Source organism: Mus musculus, chromosome 2 (genome assembly GCF_000001635.26).
Source record: "Mus musculus strain C57BL/6J chromosome 2, GRCm38.p6 C57BL/6J".
NCBI classification, from domain to species: Eukaryota; Metazoa; Chordata; class Mammalia; order Rodentia; family Muridae; genus Mus; species Mus musculus.
In genome coordinates, this window is record NC_000068.7 from 126441785 (window position 1) to 126461534 (window position 19750).

The following is a 19750-nucleotide window of genomic DNA, read 5'->3' on the forward strand; positions in this document are numbered from 1 at the left end:
TGTTATGAGAAGAAACAGAGTTCAAGCTCATGTCTCCAGGGTATGGACAACAAATCATAACAAATCATTTAAACAAAAACTAGAAAACGTCACTAAAGGCCTCCGCCTGCAGAGGGTAACATCACAGGGGCCATCTTGATTACCTGAAAATAGGAAATTCTGTTTAATGTGGATTAGAAGCTGGAATTTTTTTTTATTTCTTAAACTTTGCAAGGATAAAGTATTGGCTTCCTACTTTTGACAGAAATTATGTAAAATTGAACTAAAAAGCGTGCATGTTGCAGGATCACAAAACATACACTTGAATTTGCCACTGAACAACCATTAACTAATAGCTGTGACTGTGTTTATTGTCACGGGGCACTTCATCATAAGGACAACAAGCTGATTTCTATCTTAAGTCTTTGAAAGGGCCATTTGTGCTCCCTGTGTGTGCGTGCTGGCCACCTGGGTTTCCTCCCATGGGGAATGTGTCCCCAGTCCAATCACAGACTCTCTAGTGACACTGTGTGGTCAGTCCCCATGTCTGTCTTATTCATCACAGTTGACTGCCCTTAGCTTTATTTTACTTACTAGTTATACTGCTGTGCTTTCAAAGCAGTCACCAAAGACCCACTGTTAAAGGGTTGGCCACAGCCTGTGGTACCACTGAGAAGTGAGGAAATTGATTCATGAGACCTTATAAGAGTAAGCTAGACCACTGAGGGAGCATCTTGAGGAGACAATTAGGATCCAGACCATAACCCTTGCCCTACTTTTGCTTCTCAGTGACAAAGTGATCAGTCTCATCCTGCATGTACCCTGTCAAGATTGTCTGAACCTCACTCCAGGTCCCAAAACAATGGAGTCAACTGACCTTGGACTAAAATAACCCTTTCTGTCTTTTAATTTTCTTTTCTCCTGTATTCTATCACAACAATAGAAGATGACTAACACACACAGAGATCCTTAGTGGGCTCTTCCTATCTTCTTTGAATTTTGGACTCCCTCACTGTTACCCTAGGTGCTCAGATGCTTTCAACTTTATATTTGGCTTTGAACCCTTAGTAACTTCCAGCATTCTTCACCTCTACAGAATGAATGAATTTCTCAACAGACCTCTGGTTTCACAGTCTTGGGGAAAAAATGATGAAGCAGCCACTAACATCACCACAGCATGTTTCTTCCCCTCATTTCTCATCTCAGGGCTTCAGCAATGAGCTATGAACTCCTGATCACACACACTGGATGCTCATGCACATCCAAACAAATACTGTATCCTTTCATTATTACCTTTAAAACATGTCTAAAAGTATGAGTATTAGATGATATATAGAATTACTGCTAGTTTGGTAAGTATATAGAATCATGGGTAAATATATTTTTAAAAATATTTTAAATAAATAATTAAAATAATCTGAATAAATTAAAATATTTAAATAAATATAAATATATTTTTACAGGTCTAACTACAGTACTGAGGGATCCAATGCCCTTTTCTGGCATACCCATATATACATACACACACATATGCATATACTTATTCAAACACGCACATACATACATAATTAAATCATTAAAAAACACAAAATGTGGGCTGGAGAGATGGTTCAGCAGATAAGATCACTGACTGCTCTTCCAGAGGTCCTGAGTTCAATTCCCAGCAACCACATGGTGGCTCATAACCATCTGCAATGAGATCCGATGCCCTCTTCCTATTGTGTCTGAAAACAGCTACAGTGTACTTACATTAGATAGATAGATAGATAGATAGATAGATAGATAGATAGATAGATAGATAGATAGATGAAGGAAAAGGATTTTTTAAAAAATCATAAAACATGAGGATAAACACAAAATATCAAGAAGTTGATGACAGCTATCAAGAGGTAATATATAGGTAAAGATTCACTGTACTGTTCTATTTATGTGTCTGTGTGTTTGAAACCCCAACAAAGAAAAATAGATGGTGATGATGATGATAGAGATAATTGATAAGTATAGTTAATTGACAGGTAAATAAAATATACATAAATAGATGCTTTATAGATTTATTGGTTGGTTTTTGAAACATGGAAAAGATGATTAATCGATATATAGAAAGATAGATGATAGGTAAATAGAGGATAGGTGATATATCAATAATAGATGATAGATAATTAGATAGATTGATAGATAGACAGACAAACCTACTTATGCTTAAAGCCTTCACTGACACAACCAAAGTCTATGACATTGCCATCTCACCTGGACATAACTTATCTTCCTCTTGTGTCCAGTATCTATGCTGCAACCAGAGAAATTTCTGTATTATACCTACAATTTTCCTGTGAAAAGCCTCCATGGCCTCTCCTGACATATAACATACAACTGAAATTGGCATTCTTCACTCTTTCCTATAAGAATTGGCTCTTGACTGAGCACAGTGGCTCAGGCCTGTAGTGCCACCACTTGGGATACTAAAGCAGGAGGATAACCACAAGTTTGAGTCCAGCCTAGGTTACATAGTGAACTCAAGATCAGCCTGGGCTATAGAACAAGACCCTGTCTAAAATATAAACACAATAGCTGGCTTTTGTTTGTCTCTCAGAACTCCATTTTATCCCAGTTTCCCCACCTTGATGGAGACCTTACGATCACCCAGATCATTTCCAATCTGGGACAAATCCTACTTCTAGCAAGAGGCCATTATATTCACTGCACTAGTGATCTACTTCCAACTCCCTCCCAGGGCATTCAACCCAGTAACTAATGCCCTAAGTCCAATTGGTGCTGACCACATGTGCATGGGTGTGGCGCCTCCCACTGGGCATAGGAAACCTGAAATTACATTAAACCATTAAACTGTCTTTCCCTCTGGAAATTTACACAGCTAAGGCTGTGTCTGGTTTCTTGTTTCTATATTCTTAACATATAGAACCACGCCTAGCATCCTGTGAGTTTGGGAGATACTTGCTGAGTAGAGATTTAAGTGAAGTAGCTATGTATGTAGACATGCATGTCGTGTACTTATTTAGCTCTGGAGTAAAGGTGAGAAATAGTTTCATATAACTATTCTTGCTGGCAAGACCCTGTGACATTATAACAGAGATAATACAAGGAAGAGCAAGAAGTGAGGGGCAGGGTGGATGGTTAAAACACAAACCATACCAGGTTAGAGAATAAAAGCATTGTTTGTTTGTTTGGTTTTTAAAATAAAGAATTCACTTCAGAGAGTCAAGCTGTATCTCCTACAAGATAGATTACAATTCTTCTCAGTCTCCGGTGCCTGTGAGATAATCTGTCTCTGAATGCACCCTGATAGCTGAAAAAAGTAAGTGTATTTTACTGAATTCCACAAATACAGAGCACTCACTATTGGCCGAGCTTGACCCCAGCCAGGGAGAAACCCAACGTGGTATCAGCCAGATCTGAAGAGGCTGACAAGAAGGAATGCGGAAGAAGACTGACTTCACCATGTGCGTGTGAGCTGTGGCAGCACTGGCCGTTGCCACAGCATCACACAAAGACTCTAGTGACCATTCTACCTGCCTAGAACTGCACTGGGAAGATGTCTACCTAGGGTGGTACATGAGGGAACCCCTGTGGATGGAGGGCTAGAAAGAGAGATCACGCTGTAGTTATGTAAAGGCCAGTGTTCTGGTGTGGCCAGAGGTGGTCCTACAAAGACTACACCAGCCAGAGGCTTTCAGTGGCAAAGAGTGGTGTCTTAGTCAGGGTTTCTATTCCTGCACAAACATCATGACCAAGAAACAAGTTGGGGAGGAAAGGGTTTATTCGGCTTACACTTCCATACTGCTGTTCATCACCAAGGAAGCCAGGACTGGAACTCAAGCAGGTCAGGAAGCAGGAGCTGATGCACAGGCCATGGAGGGATGTTCTTTACTGGCTTGCCTCACCTGGCTTGCTCAGCCTGCTCTCTTATAGAACCCAAGACTACCAGCCCAGAGATAGTCCCACCCACAAGGGGCCTTTCCCCCTTGATCACTAATTGAGAAAATGCCTTACAGTTGGATCTCATGGAGGCATTTCCTCGACTGAAGCTCCTTTCTCTGTGATAACTCCAGCTGTGTCAAGTTGACACAAAACTAGCCAGTACAATTGACCCCTTGTCAACTTGACACACAAAAACATCACTAGTAAGCCTCAACCCTTACAATCTTATTCATCCCCAAGATCTAAATAACTTTAAAAGTCCCACAGTCTTTACATATTCTTAAAATTTCAGTCTCTTTAAAATATCCATCTCTTTTAAAATCCAAAGTCTTTTTACAATTAAAAGTCTCTTAACTGTGGGCTCCACTAAAACAGTTTCTTCCTTCAAGAGGGTAAATATCAGGGCACAGTCACAATCAAAAGCAAAAGTCAATCTCCAACCATCCAATGTCTGGGATCCAACTCACAATCTGGGCTCCTCCAAGGGCTTGGGTCACTTCTCCAGCCATGCCCTTTGTAGCACACACGTCATCCTCTAGGCTCCAGATGCCTGTACTCCACTGCTGCTGCTGCTCTTGGTGGTCATCTCATGGTACTGGCATCTCCAAAACACTGCATGACCCCTTCAGTCCTGGGCCATCAATTGCAACTGAGGCTGCACTTTCACCAATGGCCTTCCATGGCCTCTCACAGTGCCAAGCCTCAGCTGCTCTGCTCAACTCCTTCATGTCTTCAAAACCAGTACCACCTGGGTGACCCTTACACATTACCAAGTCCAGCCACAGCACAAGGTACAACTTTGGCTATATCTGGAACGCAGCCACTGTGCTCTCAGAAAACACTTCCCAGAAGATGTCACCTCAATGATGCTGGTCTCTTCTTAATCACCGCTAATTTCTTAGCTCCAGCTAACCAGCATCAATAGTCCCAGTAATGCAAAGTTTTTGCTTTAGTAGTACTGGTATCTTGTTAATCACAGCTGATTCTTCAGCCCCAGCTAACCAGAACTACAGAATCTTCACAATCAAAACAGGAATGGCCCTGAAAAAAGTCTTTAATTTTCCCTCTGAAATTTCACACACCAGAGCTCCATCTTCTGCAGTATTCTCAACATCATCTTCCAAGCTCCTACACAACATCCGACAGAGCACTTAACACCGATCTTCTAGCCCAAGGTTCCAAAGTCCTTCCACAGTCCTCCCCAAAACATGGTCAGGTTGTCACAGGAATACCCCACTCCCAGTACCAATTTGTCTTAGTCAGGGTTTCTATTCCTGCACAAACATCATGACCAAGAAACAAGTTGGGGAGGAAAGGGTTTATTCGGCTTACACTTCCATACTGCTGTTCATCACCAAGGAAGCCAGGACTGGAACTCAAGCAGGTCAGGAAGCAGGAGCTGATGCACAGGCCATGGAGGGATGTTCTTTACTGGCTTGCCTCACCTGGCTTGCTCAGCCTGCTCTCTTATAGAACCCAAGACTACCAGCCCAGAGATGGTCCCACCCACAAGGGGCCTTTCCCCCTTGATCACTAATTGAGAAAATGCCTTACAGTTGGATCTCATGGAGGCATTTCCTCGACTGAAGCTCCTTTCTCTGTGATAACTCCAGCTGTGTCAAGTTGACACAAAACTAGCCAGTACAAGTGGGTGGGAAAGTTTTAAAATAGAAATATATTTTATCTGTACTATTTTGTGGAAAGGAAATAAGGAGGATGCTAATGGGAGCAGTGTCCATTCCCAAGGTGACATCCTAGTGTCCAGCATTGCTTCCCACTGGAGGAATTCCTTTAGAAGACAACATTTAAAATATATTTCCTAGCAGAATAGAAAGAAATACAGGTCAGTATTAAATGATGAGTATAAATAGGCAAGTAACACAAAAAAAATAATAAATAAGAGCTAATAAATGTGTTCGAAAACACAATCACTAGAAATTGGGTGTGCCCATTTCTTAAATGAATGTAACCTGTTCCCTGCGGGCTGAGAATGACAACAATCACTCAAGTCAAATAGCTTTGACCACAGCAGGAAATCTGTATCCAAAACTCATGCCTACAATTCATTCCTTGGAGCAGCAGAACGGTCAGCTCTTAGCTTATCTACTATGGAGGTAAAATCCTTTAAGTACAGCTTTATTACAATGAACTCCAATGTCCAAAAAGTGTTCTTATTTTGTGTTTGTACCACAGTAAGAGCCAAGATTTTAAGCTCTACTAAAAACAAAACAAGCAAACAAATAAAAAGACTTTATCTATTTATGTTCATTTAAAAAACTAATAAAGATATATTATTTTAAAATATCATACAGTTAATATATTTGAAGTTATTTAAAATTTATATTGAGAAAATGTGTGTATTTTCAGTATTGCTGTAGACAAGCATCTACATAAGACTGTTCAATTGATTGTTGTTTTATATCAAACAACTTTCATAATACTCATTTTTATTGTTAAAATACTTTATAAATTTTAAAGAGTATGATAAAATGAAAGGTATTGCAGGTTTTGAAGAGGGGAGGCTCTCAGGAAGGAGTTGGGGTACAAAAGGGAAAGAAGAATGTGATGTCAATCTATTTACTCAAAATGTGTTGTTAAATGTTCAGATAAATTGAAATTATGTATCTTTTCTCATCATAATGCAATAAAACTAAAATTTGAAAAAAACAAAGAAAGAAATGGGGTGTGCAAGGTGGGTCTCCACACTCAACAGCCAGATGTTTAAGAAGCTGATACTCAAAGTCACAGTGATGCTGTTGGAAAACAGCATTCATCAGTTCAGACATGAGAGTGAGTTCACATAAACTTCCTGGAAATGAATTCAGTAATAAATTTTAATAATGCCTCTGTTCTTCCTTAAAGAGACTTCGCTTTGCAACAGAATCCATTAAAGAATGGAAACAAGCCAGCAAACAAACAGTTGATCAAAATGCTGGAAGCAAGTGACTGTGTGCCACCTGCCCCAACTGATAGCCACCACCTTACTAAGCCAGCATAATCCTCAACTATATTCTAAACATTTGTCCTTATACCCACAATCAGTGTAGCTCTCATCTCCCATCAAGGAAACGACTCTTTGTAACTGATAAAGACCAATATGGAAACCACAACCAATCAAAATGCAGAGTTGTAGAGCCCAGTCCCAATAGATACATCTCCAATACAACATTCCCACCTAAGGCTCAGGAAATGAGAGGCTGAAGATGGGCCAGAAAGATTGCAACAACCAGAGAAACAGGAAGTCAGATGTCAGACTGTGTCTCCTAAAAATGTCATGGAAGCTACACCGTGAAGCCTCAACAACATACTGCCTAAATGGAGACAATGCCAACATGCTAACATGGAAGGGAGGAATCTCATGGGCCCCAACCCTAGACATGGGGCTATAGGCAACTAAGAGATCCTAAGAGAAAGAGAAAGTCTTTCCCAAGGAAGAGTTTCCCTATCGATTATTCAACACTAGATAGTCCCAAAATGATATACATACAAGTAACATTATATGCACTGATTAGGTTATATTTATATATTTGGTAAATACATATGTGTGTGCATATACATATATATATGAATATATGATACACATATATGATATATATTACATTTAAATTAAAGAAAACTTAAGGGCTAGTGAGATGGCTCAGTGGGTAAGAGCACTGACTGCTCTTCCAAAGGTCCTGAGTTCAAATCCCAGCAACCACGTGGTGTCTCACAACCACTCATAATGAGATCTGATGCCCTCTTCTGGTGTATCTGAAGACAGCTACAGTGTACTTAAGTATAATAATAAATAAAAATCTTTTTAAAAAATAAAGAAAACTTAAAATATTTAATAAAATAAATAAAATTTTTAAATAAAATAAAATTTAATTAAAAATTAAAGTCAATTAAAGAAAAGGGGGCCATAACTTTGAGAGAGAATAGGTGGGTACCTGGGAGGGATTGGAGGGAGAAACAGGAAGGGGGAGATTGATGGAGTTATATTCTAATTTCTAGAAATAAAAAATTACAATAAATAAAGTTTAAAAGAAAAACAAAAACACTCAAATCTGCAGTTTTAAATAGCCACTGTTCTCAAATGTTCTCTGCCATGATTGTTGAATACTATTTTCCTTCATTGTCTCTCAACTCCAAAGTTCCCTGGTCTTCGTCCTTAAAAGGAGATGCAAGAAGAGACATGCTGCAGTCCGGAGAGAAAGGAAGAAGAAAGCGAAGATTGAAGAATCAGCAGCTAGTCTCCAAAACAGAAAGAGAGGCTGCCCCTGCCAGGCTGAGAGCAGAAAGAGGGCAGCCCCTCAGCCAAGGGAACTAACGCACAAGGAAAATAAAAGCCTTTTGGAATTTCCCTCTGTAATGAAGGGTTGGGTGTAAAAGCAAAATGACAACCAAGAAAATAGGACGCTCACTGAGCTGTCCCTGGGGCCAGAAGCAGCTTAGAACCTGTGTATCCTGGGGCACAGGAAAAAAGAGTGCACGTCCTGTTTTCTAGTTTTAATTTGTCTTTTTCTTATATCTTTACATATATATTGTATTATTTGTTTCATTAAACTTTCAGTGGGAAAAATTATATGGAAGAAAGCAAATTTCCTTCCAAAATCAGGCACGTAGCAGTTTAAGTGTGGGCTCTATGATCTCAGATCCTAGTTCTACTGTGCAAGTGTTTAAAGAGTTGACGCCCCTTGTCGGCTGATAGAGACAGTAAACAGACTGTGCGATCAGGGCCAGTAATTTCCAACAGACACTTAATAACTAAGTCAAGGAAGGGGGAGTGGGGAACAATTCTTTCCTTCTGGCAGAAGACTTAATATTTTTTATATTCTAAAACTATTTACAGTTCATATGGTTTCCAGACCCCCTCTCCCAAAGCAAGGGCCTCATCCCCCTGCCTAAGTGCCTCAGCATTCCACATGTGACTCCTCAGGCAGCCGGCCAGGAGAGCATTTGATTCTAAATGAAGCCTTAAATTTAGCAGTGTGAAGGGGAGGCCAATCTGAACACACATGCCTGGGAGGGACAAGGACACCAGATGGGGCCAGGGGCGAACACAAACTGTCAACCAGCCAATTCAAAACGCCTTGCTCGGAAGGCAAGGTCTGTGCAGGCCCCGCGGGCCATCTCTACCCTCCATGCCAGCGTCTAGAGCCAGGCAGACCTGGTAGTTTGCCCATCTGGCATGGAGCACAATTCTTCCTCCGTCCTTTGGAGTCCATTCCGTTCCCCCAGCAACATTCAGTTCCCGTCTCCTGGGATCTCCCCGCACTTCCTTATTTTAGTAACTGGTCAATTGCACCTGCGACTCATCTCAACAGCGAGGACATTTCCAAGCTTCTTTTGTCTTTAGGTCTAATTTAGAAGTCACTGGCCTGCTTTAAGTGTTCTCTGGACTGAGGGAACGAATCACTCCGAATACATGGCTTAAAGGAGTAGGATGGTCTGTTAGCAGGGTGTGCGCAAGAATGGAATCCCTCAGGAAAAGGGGGTAGGTCTGTCTGCTTTCCCTGCTAGCTTCCAGTAGCCCTTGAGTCCCTTCTTGTGGGGCTAGGTAGGTCGAATGCCTGCTACCTGCTCCCTCCTCCTCCTCCTCCTCCTCCTCCTCCTCCTCCTCCTCCTCCTCCTCCTCCTCCTCCTCCTCCCCTGTCCCTCTCCCTCCGCCCCCATATTGCCCTCTTTTCTCTATCTCAAGATATCTGTGGTTGAGTCTAGTATATACCCTGATCCAGGGTCATCTTACCTCAACATCTAAATTATACCTGCAAAAGTAAACAATTTTATTCTAAATAAGACCACACCCATAAGTTCTGTAGGTTGGAGGTTAGAAAGGCTGCCAGCATGGTAGAATATAGTAATACAATCACAATTGTATCTGAAAAGACCGTTGCACAGAGGAATAGAACAGAAAAGGCAAAGACAAGGGACACAAAACAACAGAATGTGTCAAATATAAATTAACTTGGATCTAGAAAGCAAGGTCAAAAGTAACTTCAGTGTTTCATTCATAAGCTTAACATTCCAACATTTCTATCCATAATAGACCATTCATCTGCTAATTTAAAATTCATGGAGAAAATTAACCCACTAAGCATATCTCAGGGACCTGAAGGCAGAACGATCCAATAGTAGAAACTTTTAGGAAGAAGCCTTGATGCAAGTGAGCAATCAACCAAATACTATCAAAAAACATCTTTTCAGTATAGACAATCTTTGAGCTTGGATTGAAACAAGACTACATTTCTAAAGTTAATAGTCTCACCACCCCCCAAGATCTCTGGAGTTTTGGCTTGGGTTTTCTGAACCCTCAATCTAATACTTTTTATAAAGGAGAGATACAATAGGGCCTGCTGCATGAGTAAGTCCCATTGTTGTCTATAATAAGAGAATCAGGTTACAACAGGAATGGGATCCAATTGGAGCCAAGAACAATTCGAGCCTTACTGAGGGGCAATGGGGAGACACACATGATGAGCCCCAGATGCTGAGGAAAGACAATGGGGCCAGACACACTGTGCACCAGACACTGGAGGACAAGGGAGAGTAAAAGGCCAGAGGACAACTGTGAGGGGGAAAGAGCTGGATTCCCACCTTGTTTGCTGAGGGGTGTGTGGTGTCAACCTCCTTTACCAAACCTGGATTCAATATTGTGTGAGAGGCGCTTTGAAGGATCTTTCACAGTTCTCTGTGTTATATAAACCTTAAAGGAAAATAGGTCTACTACTAAAAACTCCATGTGCAGACTTTGAAAGCGTTACAACACCCTATTATATCAAGATGCACCTCATTTGGGGAAATAGTTGCCCTTTAGAAACTCAACCCTTAAAAATTCTATCTATGCAGCATAGTCATTGGCTATGATGGAAAATTGTTATAATAACTATAACAACTTTGCAGCCTGTGTACAGAAGTCAGCCCTTTGGCAAGCAAATCCTCCTGTCTACAAAGCCGGCAAAGGGAAACTGCCCAAGAAAGGGCCAAGCCAAGATGGTTTGAAAAGTGCAATTAATTTTTTGAGAGTGAAACTTTCTGAAATATTTTTATTGTGAATTAGCAACATGAGGTAAAGATGAATTTTATTTTTGTGCTTTCACTGAATCCAAATAGCACTCCAAACTATTCCCATTTCTTTACTTCTGAATTCATTGTTAAATCTATGAAAGAATGTCTCATTGACATTGCTTTTGAAAACCAGAAAGATTCTTCTCCTCAAGTTTTTCTTTCAAATATGCAAGATCTTTTTACATGCTGCAATCACAATGGTGTGACCACAATATGTGATCCCACTGTCTTCTCCAGTGTGTAAACCAAAAGTCTCCATTCCAATCAAAGTAAGATGGCGTAGCTCAGTGTAGGGAGCATTAATCCTCCCATGGATCGAGAGTCCCACTCTTCCATTTAGAAGGCACAGAGAGACATGCTCAGTGTGTACCAGCAACCAACACACTAAGCCCAGTAGTGTGGGGTTTTATTGTTGTTGCAGATTCTCAACTACAAAGTGTAAGCGCCTATCAGGAAACATCACAGAGGAGGGGCAGAAAGAGTGTCAGAGCCAGGGGATAGGGAAAATGTGCACCACAAAGATGTCTTCTGGAAGGGACGTAGTCATTGCACTTATGAACTCCCTGCAGCTGTCTTTATCTGCACAAGACCTGCATAAGACTGGGTCCCGTAAACGCTATCATACATTGGGTTGGATGGATTCACTGCTGAATTCTACAAATTTTTCAATGCTGAAAGGACCCTGATATAGCTGTCTCTTGTGAGACTATGCCAGGGCCTAGCAAACACAGAAGTGGATGCTCACAGTCAGCTATTGGATGGATCACAGGGCCCCCAATGGAGGAGCTAGAGAAAGTACCCAAGGAGCTAAAGGGATCTGCAACCCTATAGGTGGAACAACAATATGAACTAACCAGTACCCTGGAGCTCTTGACTCTAGCTGCATATGTATCAAAAGATGCCCTAGTCAGTCATCACTGGAAAGAGAGTCCCATTGGTTGTGCAAACTTTATATGCCCCAGTACAGGGGAACGCCAGGGCCAAAAAGTGGGAGTGGATGGATAGGGGAGTGGGGGGAAGGGTATGGGGGACTTTTGGGATAGCATTGGAAATGTAAATGAGGAAAATACCTAATTAAAAAAATATATATATATAAAAGAAAGATTTAATACTAACACTTCTCGAACTTTCCTATAGGATAGAGAAGGAACACAATCAAATGTATCCTATGAAACAATTATAACTCTGATGCCAAAACCAGACAAAGAAAGAAAGCTGCAGACCAATCTCTCTAGTGGACAGGAACCTCAGCAAAATGCTCATAAATTGAATTCAAGGGTGCGCTAAGAAGAGTACTCATCATAAGCAAGATAATTTTGTCCCAAGAATACAAGATAGGTTCAACATAGCAAATCAATAAAGCGTAATATACCATATTAACAGACTTAAGACAGAAATTATGTGATCTTCTTCATAGATGCAGCAAAGGCATTTGACAAAGTTAAACAACCTTCTTGATAAGAAATCTCTGATGACTGCAGCGCAGTGGTGGTGCACACCTTCAATCCCAGCACTCAAGAGACAGAGTCAGCCAGATCTGAGTTCAAGGCCAGCTTGGTCTACAAAGCAAGTTCCAGGACAGCCAGGGCTACACAGAAAAACCTTGCCTGGAGGAGGGGGAGAAAAGCCCCGACAAAACCAAAATTATGCAGAAGACAGCTCAGCATACTAAAGACTACATATGGCAAGCCTCTGGCCAGCATCACACCAATCCTTTAAACACTGGCACAGGACAAGGGTGCTCTTTCTTTTCAGTCTTATTCAGGCAAGAAAAAAATATAAAGAGAGTAAAAACTGAAAATGAAGAAGTCAAATTATCCATTTGACAGACAATATAATTCTATACTTCAAAGAATCCACTGAACTCCATCAAAGAACTCTTGAAGCTGATAGTTTCAGTAAATTAGCAGGATACAAAGTCAATATGAAATAATCAATAGTTTTTATATGCATTGACAACAGACTTCTTGAAAAAATATCAGGAAAAATATCCATTCATGATAACTCAAAAGTATACAGGGATAGAGCTAAAGATAAACCTTATGGTACTGGCAGATAAAACTGTAGAAGACACAAGACAATGGAAACACTCCCATGGCCTGGATTTTCAAGATTCCTACTGGGAAAATAACTATCCCACCAAAAGGAATCTACTGATCCACTAGTGTCACAGTGACATTCTTCACAGACCTAAAAAAAATCCAAATTTCATATGGAGAAACATTTATCCAAAGCACTTCTAAGCAGAAAGAACACACCAGAGGCATCCCACTACTTGACCTCAAATACAGATCCATAGTAATAAAGACAGTGTGATGTTAGCAGCATAAATACACCTATGTAAACTAATGGGACATAATAATAAAAGAACCATAGATAACCCATGCAGCTATGCTCACTTCAATTTTTAACAAAGGAACCAAAAACATTCACTGGGGGGAAAAAAAAGACAGCCTTTTAATAATGTTGTCAAAGCTGGATATCCACCTGAAGAACGAAAAGAGAACCATATGTTTCACCATGCACAAAAATGATCATTTGAAATTGGATCAATGAACCATGACAATGGGGTCCATATGAACAATGGAATTTCATTTAGCCCAGAAGAAAAATGACATTTGCATGAAAATAGTTGGAAATGGAAAGCATTTTCTTTGGGTTTTTTTTTCAATATTTATTCTATTCTTAAATAACTTAAAGCCAAGAACACTGAAACCACTAAAGCAAGGCACAGAGGAAACATTTAGAGACACAGACATAAGCAACAAACTTCTGAATAGAACACCGATAGCACAGGAAACAGTCCCAAGAACCGACAGACAAATAGCAAACATGAAATTAAAATGTTCCTGTAAAACAGAAAGTAACTGCCAATGGAACAAGCAGAAAGCCTACAGAGTGGGGGGAATCCCTGTGATCTCTGCCTCAGAAAGGGGGTAAATGTCATGAATATGCAAATAATTGCATATATGTTATAAATTAAATGCCAAAAATCCTATTAATCAATAAATGGGTCACTGTTCTGAAGAAATGCTTTTTTAAAAGAAGAATGCAAACAGCCAGTAGACACTTTTAAAAGTGTATCATATCTCCAGCCATCAGAATAAAGCAAAATTAAACTACCTTGAGATTCCATCTCACCCCAGTCAGAATGGCCTCCATGGAGAAAATAGATGACCACAGATGCCAATGAGGATGCAGGTTTCGAACTCTCGCTCACTGTAGATGGGAGTGTGAACTAGTGCAATCACTAGGGAAAACATGTTGTGGCTTTGCAGAAGGCTGAAAATAGAGCTTCTGTAGGACGTGGCTGTCACACTCAGGCATATATCCAAGGTCTCTGTGTGCTACCACAGAGATATCTGCACAGGCATGTTTAATACTGCTAAATTCACAAGAGCTAAGAAATGAAATCACTCTATATATCCATGATCATCATCAATGATCAATGACAATGGGGTACTGTAGTGCTTTGAATATGCTTGACCCATGAGAAGTGGCACTAGAGGAGTGTGGTCTTGTTAGAATAGGTGTGGCCTTGTTGGAATACCGTGTGCTCTTGTGGAGGAAGAGTGTCACTGTGTAGGCGCGCTTTGAGGGAGTGATCAAACCCTGCCCAGTGTAGGAGCGAGCCTCCTCCTGGCTGCCTTTGGATCAAGATGTGGAACTCTCAGCTCTTCCAACACCATGTCTGCCTGCACACTGCCATGCTTCCCACCATGATGATAATAGACTGGACCTCTGGAACTGTAAGCCAGCCCCAAGTAAATGTTGTCCTTTATAGGAGTTGCCTTGGTCATGGTGTCTCTTCACAGCAATGGAAACCCTAACTAAGACAGGTACATATACACATGGAATTTCATATCACCTAGAAGAAAAATAGAATTATGTGATTTGCAGGCAAAAAGGTTGGAAATGGAAACCATTTTCTTTGTGTTTTTTTCAATATTCACTTTATTCTGTGTGTCAGAGTGTTTTGCTCTGTGCACATGTATGTCTGTACACATATGTGTGTACCTGGTACATGTGGAAGGCACTGGATCCCTTGGAATTAACTGGGAATTGAACCTTAGGTTCTCTGCAATGAAAAGTGCTCTTAACCACTGAGCTATTTCTCCAACCCTAGACACATTCTTTTTAATAATTGTTTTATTATTCTTAATTATGTGTGTGTGCATATGAATGCAGGTGTCCTTGGAGGTCAGAGGCATCTGATTCCCTGAGAGCTAAAGTTACAGGCAGTTGTGAGTTGCCAGTTGTGAGTTCTGGGAACTCATTTTCAAGAACAAATGCTCTTAACCGCTGAGGCACCTCTCAGCGGGACATTCTATTTACCCAGGCTAAGACAAATCTGTATATTCTCCCTCATATGTGGATCCTAGCCTATAACTCTTAAATGTGTGTGTCAAGATGGGAGTAAATTGGACTAGAGCCCACAAAATGAGAAAGGAGCCCATGAGGCTGGAAAAATAGAGAACCTTTAAAAGAGGATACTGGGGAAGGCGGTAGAACATTTGGACCAGGAGGATGCTGGAGGTGAGAGGGTGCAGTGGAAAGGGGGCAAGGAAGATGGAGAATCACACAAATGATACATGTCTAAAAACACGGAACCTATTACTTCATAAGCTAGGAAATTCATTAAAAATTTAAAAGATATGGAAAGTGGTCCATACAAAAAAGTAAGTAAGATAAAAAGAAACATTGGAAAGGAGCTTGGAGTTTTCCTTCCCAATTCTCTAGTGTTTTCCCTGTTCTTTGGGTAAACATACTCGTGTCTGAAGTCACTGCTGATGTTAGTTCTGCTTCCATGGATGGTATTTATCAATGCATGAAATTAAATACGAGGGAAATCCATGTGACTATGGATAATGTATTCTAAATCAACTATAGGAGGCATATAAAAACCTATCATTGCTACTTTCTTGGTACTATAATATCAAATACATGTCTGTGTTCCACAAAAGAAACTCCCAAAGAATTTGCTAGGTGTGAAAAAGACTCATGAAACGATGATCAAGATATACTTCAATTTCCAATAAGTTAAAGGACAGAAATATTCATATAATTAAAATAGAAAGCCACCAATCATTTAAAAATCCAAAGAGGGCTAGAGACATGGCTCAGAGGTTAAGAGCACTGACTGCTCTTCCAGAGGTCCTGAGTTCAATTCCCAGAAACCACATGGTGGCTCATGACCATCTATAATGGGATCTGGTGCCCTCTTCTGGCCTGCAGGCATATATGCAGGCAGAACACTATATATAAAATAAATCTTTAAAAAGAAAAAAGAAAAGAAGGAGGGAAGCAGGGAGGAAGGGAAGAAGGAGGGAGGGAGGGAGGGAGGAACGGAGGAACAGAGGAACGGTGGGAGGAAGGAAGGAAGGAAGGAAGGAAGGAAGGAAGGAAGGAAGGAAGGAAGGAAGGAAGGCAGGCAGGCAGGCAGGCAGGCAGGCAGGCAGGCAGGCAGGCAGGCAGGCCAGAGAACGGATTTCTTACTTGCTATTGATGAGCACCTTAGACTGCCGGTTATTCACTTGATTATCACTCTTGTGACGGAACTGAAAAAAAAATTTAAGAGAGACCTATCTTAAGTCACACTTCATCAATCCTAACAGCAGCACTGGGCATATTTCGAGTTAGTCTATTTAGACAATGTTACTGTCCAAATATGAGCACAGCTTGCACTTACCTGGAGCAGAGTCCCATACACGTAATCAATGCTCACCTCCCTACATCTCATCCTGGCACACACATCACCACCGGAATCTTCTCTCTGTGTGTGCACTCATATGCACACATATGCTGCACGCTAGACCCACAACTCTAATCCTTACACATTTCTACTTGCTTCTAAGAACACAGCACGCCATTTGCCTTGTAGTCCAGAGAAAACCCACACAGTTTTGAGAACTTCCACCAGGAACTGCAAGTTCTATCCCTCACAGGGGCACTCTGCACTTGCTATAGCGGATCAGTCTGCACTGTGGTTTTAAAAACCGAGAAATTACTTTTAACAACATATATTTTATTCTTCAGAAATCCTAATTGTTAACAGTGATATTATGAAACACCACTCACTTAAAACAGAAATAAGAATGAAATGCTGAGTCACACTTGGCCAAGGGTTTATGTTTTATGACCAAGTGGTCAGACTATATAATGCTTCATATTGCTTCATATGCTCCAGCAAAGCAACCATCTTCTATCTCTAGGAAAAATGCAAATATGAAGAGCTTCCCTTTAGGCTCTGAAACTAGAAGCCATTCAGATAAGAGCTTCTATATGAGCTGTCAAGGTCCAATAACAAGAGCCCAAATTAGAGACACATGTATCAAAGAGACAATAAGCTTACTCAGGGACAAAGGTATCTCAGCATGTTAGTGCACACCCTCAGATGAACTGGTGTGATGTCGGAGGCATGAAGCTTTAGTTCATAGACATAATCAGAAGAATAAGTGATTTCCCTTTTGTATTTCAAAATATATGTGTATACATAGATACATGCATGCATACATACACATACAAAAACACACATACACATACATCATAGTTGTGTCAGGCTCTCTTTTTTTCACCCTGGATGTCACAGTGTCAGTGTGTACCTTGAAACTCATTAAGCACTTCATTAGGGGACGAACACATACCACATTAAGCAAGTGCATTATACACTTGTGTATGGCCAGTTTTAGATGGCTCACATCAAATTATAGATTTATTAAAAATTATGCATACAACAACTGTGAAGGAGCATCACATAAATTAATTACAAGCCTTCCTCTCTGTCTCACCCTTGACTATTCTTTAGCCCCACTGGCTAGGTCTCTGTTTCTGAAAAGGTAGAAATACAATTAAAGGGAAACACCAAGCCTTCTCAGGCATGAATACTCACATAGTCGTCGGTGGCATCCTTGACAGCCGTCATCGAGATCACCAGGACCAGTGGCACAATGGTGGTGAACCATGTCAGGGAAGAGATTTCTGGAATGAGCTGAAGCAACATTTTCCATCGTTTAAGATTTTTTAAATTAGAAGTACATCATCTTCCAAACTTTGTCAATTAATTGTATAAGACTTATAGAAATAAATGAGATTATGATCGGCTATTCGTACAAAAGTAAACTAGCTAAGATGATTCAATTACATGCATTCAATTGCAAAACACATTGAGAAATACCTTTATGCCAACTTTCAAACTGATTAAAATTAAAAATAAAAACTTAAAAACGGGCTCCTTGAGCTCTTTCTCCAACACACATCTTTCAGCTGGCTGTGGCATTGTCACTGGTGCCTCAGCTTCTCATCTCAGTCTTTAGGAAGTTACCAATCTCTCTTCATAACACTTGCCAGAGAGCCATTGATCATCTACCTTAGAAAGGGGCTAGCGGGTATCTGCATCTTAAATCACTGGATGCTCTGAAATTTTGAGTTAGTTTCTATGCTAGAATGATTTGAACAAACTCATGGGCTATGTATTCACATTAGTAATGCTTTCCTGACTGTGCACAGAATACATTGTGAATGAGTCAGAACTAATATCATGTCCTTATTTCCCTATCCCAGTTTTATAACTGAAGCATATAAGGCATTGAAAATCCTAGCAAGCACAAAGACTGCTAAAATATGTACCTGGGTCTCTTTGACTCCCACACTATCCCTGTGTGCCTCTACCTAAGGCAGACTTAGTAACAAGCACATGACCCTATTAGACAAGTGTGTTTTGGTTTGTTTTTTAATCAAATCGGATTCACTGGGAATCTGCTTCAGGACTGTCAGGCAGAGAGCAGTCCAGTAGAGACTCTCATGGGCGGGGGTGGGGGGGTGGATCAAGCCTGACAAATAATTCAAACCTAAATCGATTGTATATAATAGATTCTGTGCACTTCCTTAAACCTCAAAAAAGAAAAAAAAAAAAACCTGAGTGTTAATAGACGTAAGTTTCAGCATCCTACAACACATTTGGTGACTACAGATCAAATAAGCAACCTGAAGATACACGGTCAAGGCTCCCCAACACAAAGTAATGATCAATGCCTAAGGATGTAGAAAGCTAATTACCCTAACTTGACCATTACATACTGTATGCATAATCTGAATTGTACTATAGCTCATAAATATGAATATCATTACATGCTAGTTCAAATAAAAATAACTTAAAGAGACACAATACAAAAACAAAGCAAAAGGTTCCTAGAGAAACACTGGGTGAGTAGCAGAAGACCCCACTATTGCTCCCCGATTGCTGATCTATCGCTTTACACATCATCTCCCCTTCACAGCTCCCAGACATTCATCAATAAAATACTAAACAGAGCATCTCAACTGTCCCTTCCAAATATTAAATTGTATGAACAAAAGCCTGAGACTCTAAGTAAGGATGTCATTAGAAAAATAAATTCCAAATTCTGACATGCTGTGAAAGGCCTCATCAAGAAGCCAAAAGCAATTTTCTGACACTGGAAGGAGAGACCCTGGGCTATATTTCCTTTCATGAAGAGCAATTTGTTCATTCATTAAGTGTTTTTGGTTGGTCAGTTTCATCTAGTATGGTCTGGTCTGGTCTGATATGGTCTAATCTGATTTTTGGTTTTGTTTTTTGTTTTTTTGTTTTTTGTTTTGTTTTGTTTTGTTTGCACAAGAAATATACAGTTATTTTTAAATATATCTTTTTTCTTAGGGATATTTCAAACCCTCTAATTTCAGTTCTTTTAGGTTTATTGCATTGACTTCATCCTGGCCAGTGTCTTGACATCTGCTCAAGAAAATAACTGCAGGAAATCCTTGACCAACA

At 40.3% G+C, this 19750-nt stretch overlaps 1 protein-coding gene across 6 annotated transcripts in view; it reads right to left on the minus strand.

Annotated features, from left to right (window-relative positions):
- Window positions 1-19750, minus strand: part of Atp8b4 (ATPase, class I, type 8B, member 4) — a 179697-nt gene that overhangs the window by 120812 nt on the left and 39135 nt on the right. For all 6 annotated transcript variants that reach the window (XM_006499495.1, NM_001359975.1, NM_001080944.3 and 3 more), the window contains 2 exons: window positions 17852-17950; window positions 16459-16520 (listed from right to left, as the gene is read on the minus strand). In XM_006499495.1, the coding sequence (XP_006499558.1) occupies window positions 16459-16520; window positions 17852-17950 (161 nt within the window). The remainder of the gene's footprint in view (window positions 1-16458; window positions 16521-17851; window positions 17951-19750) is intronic.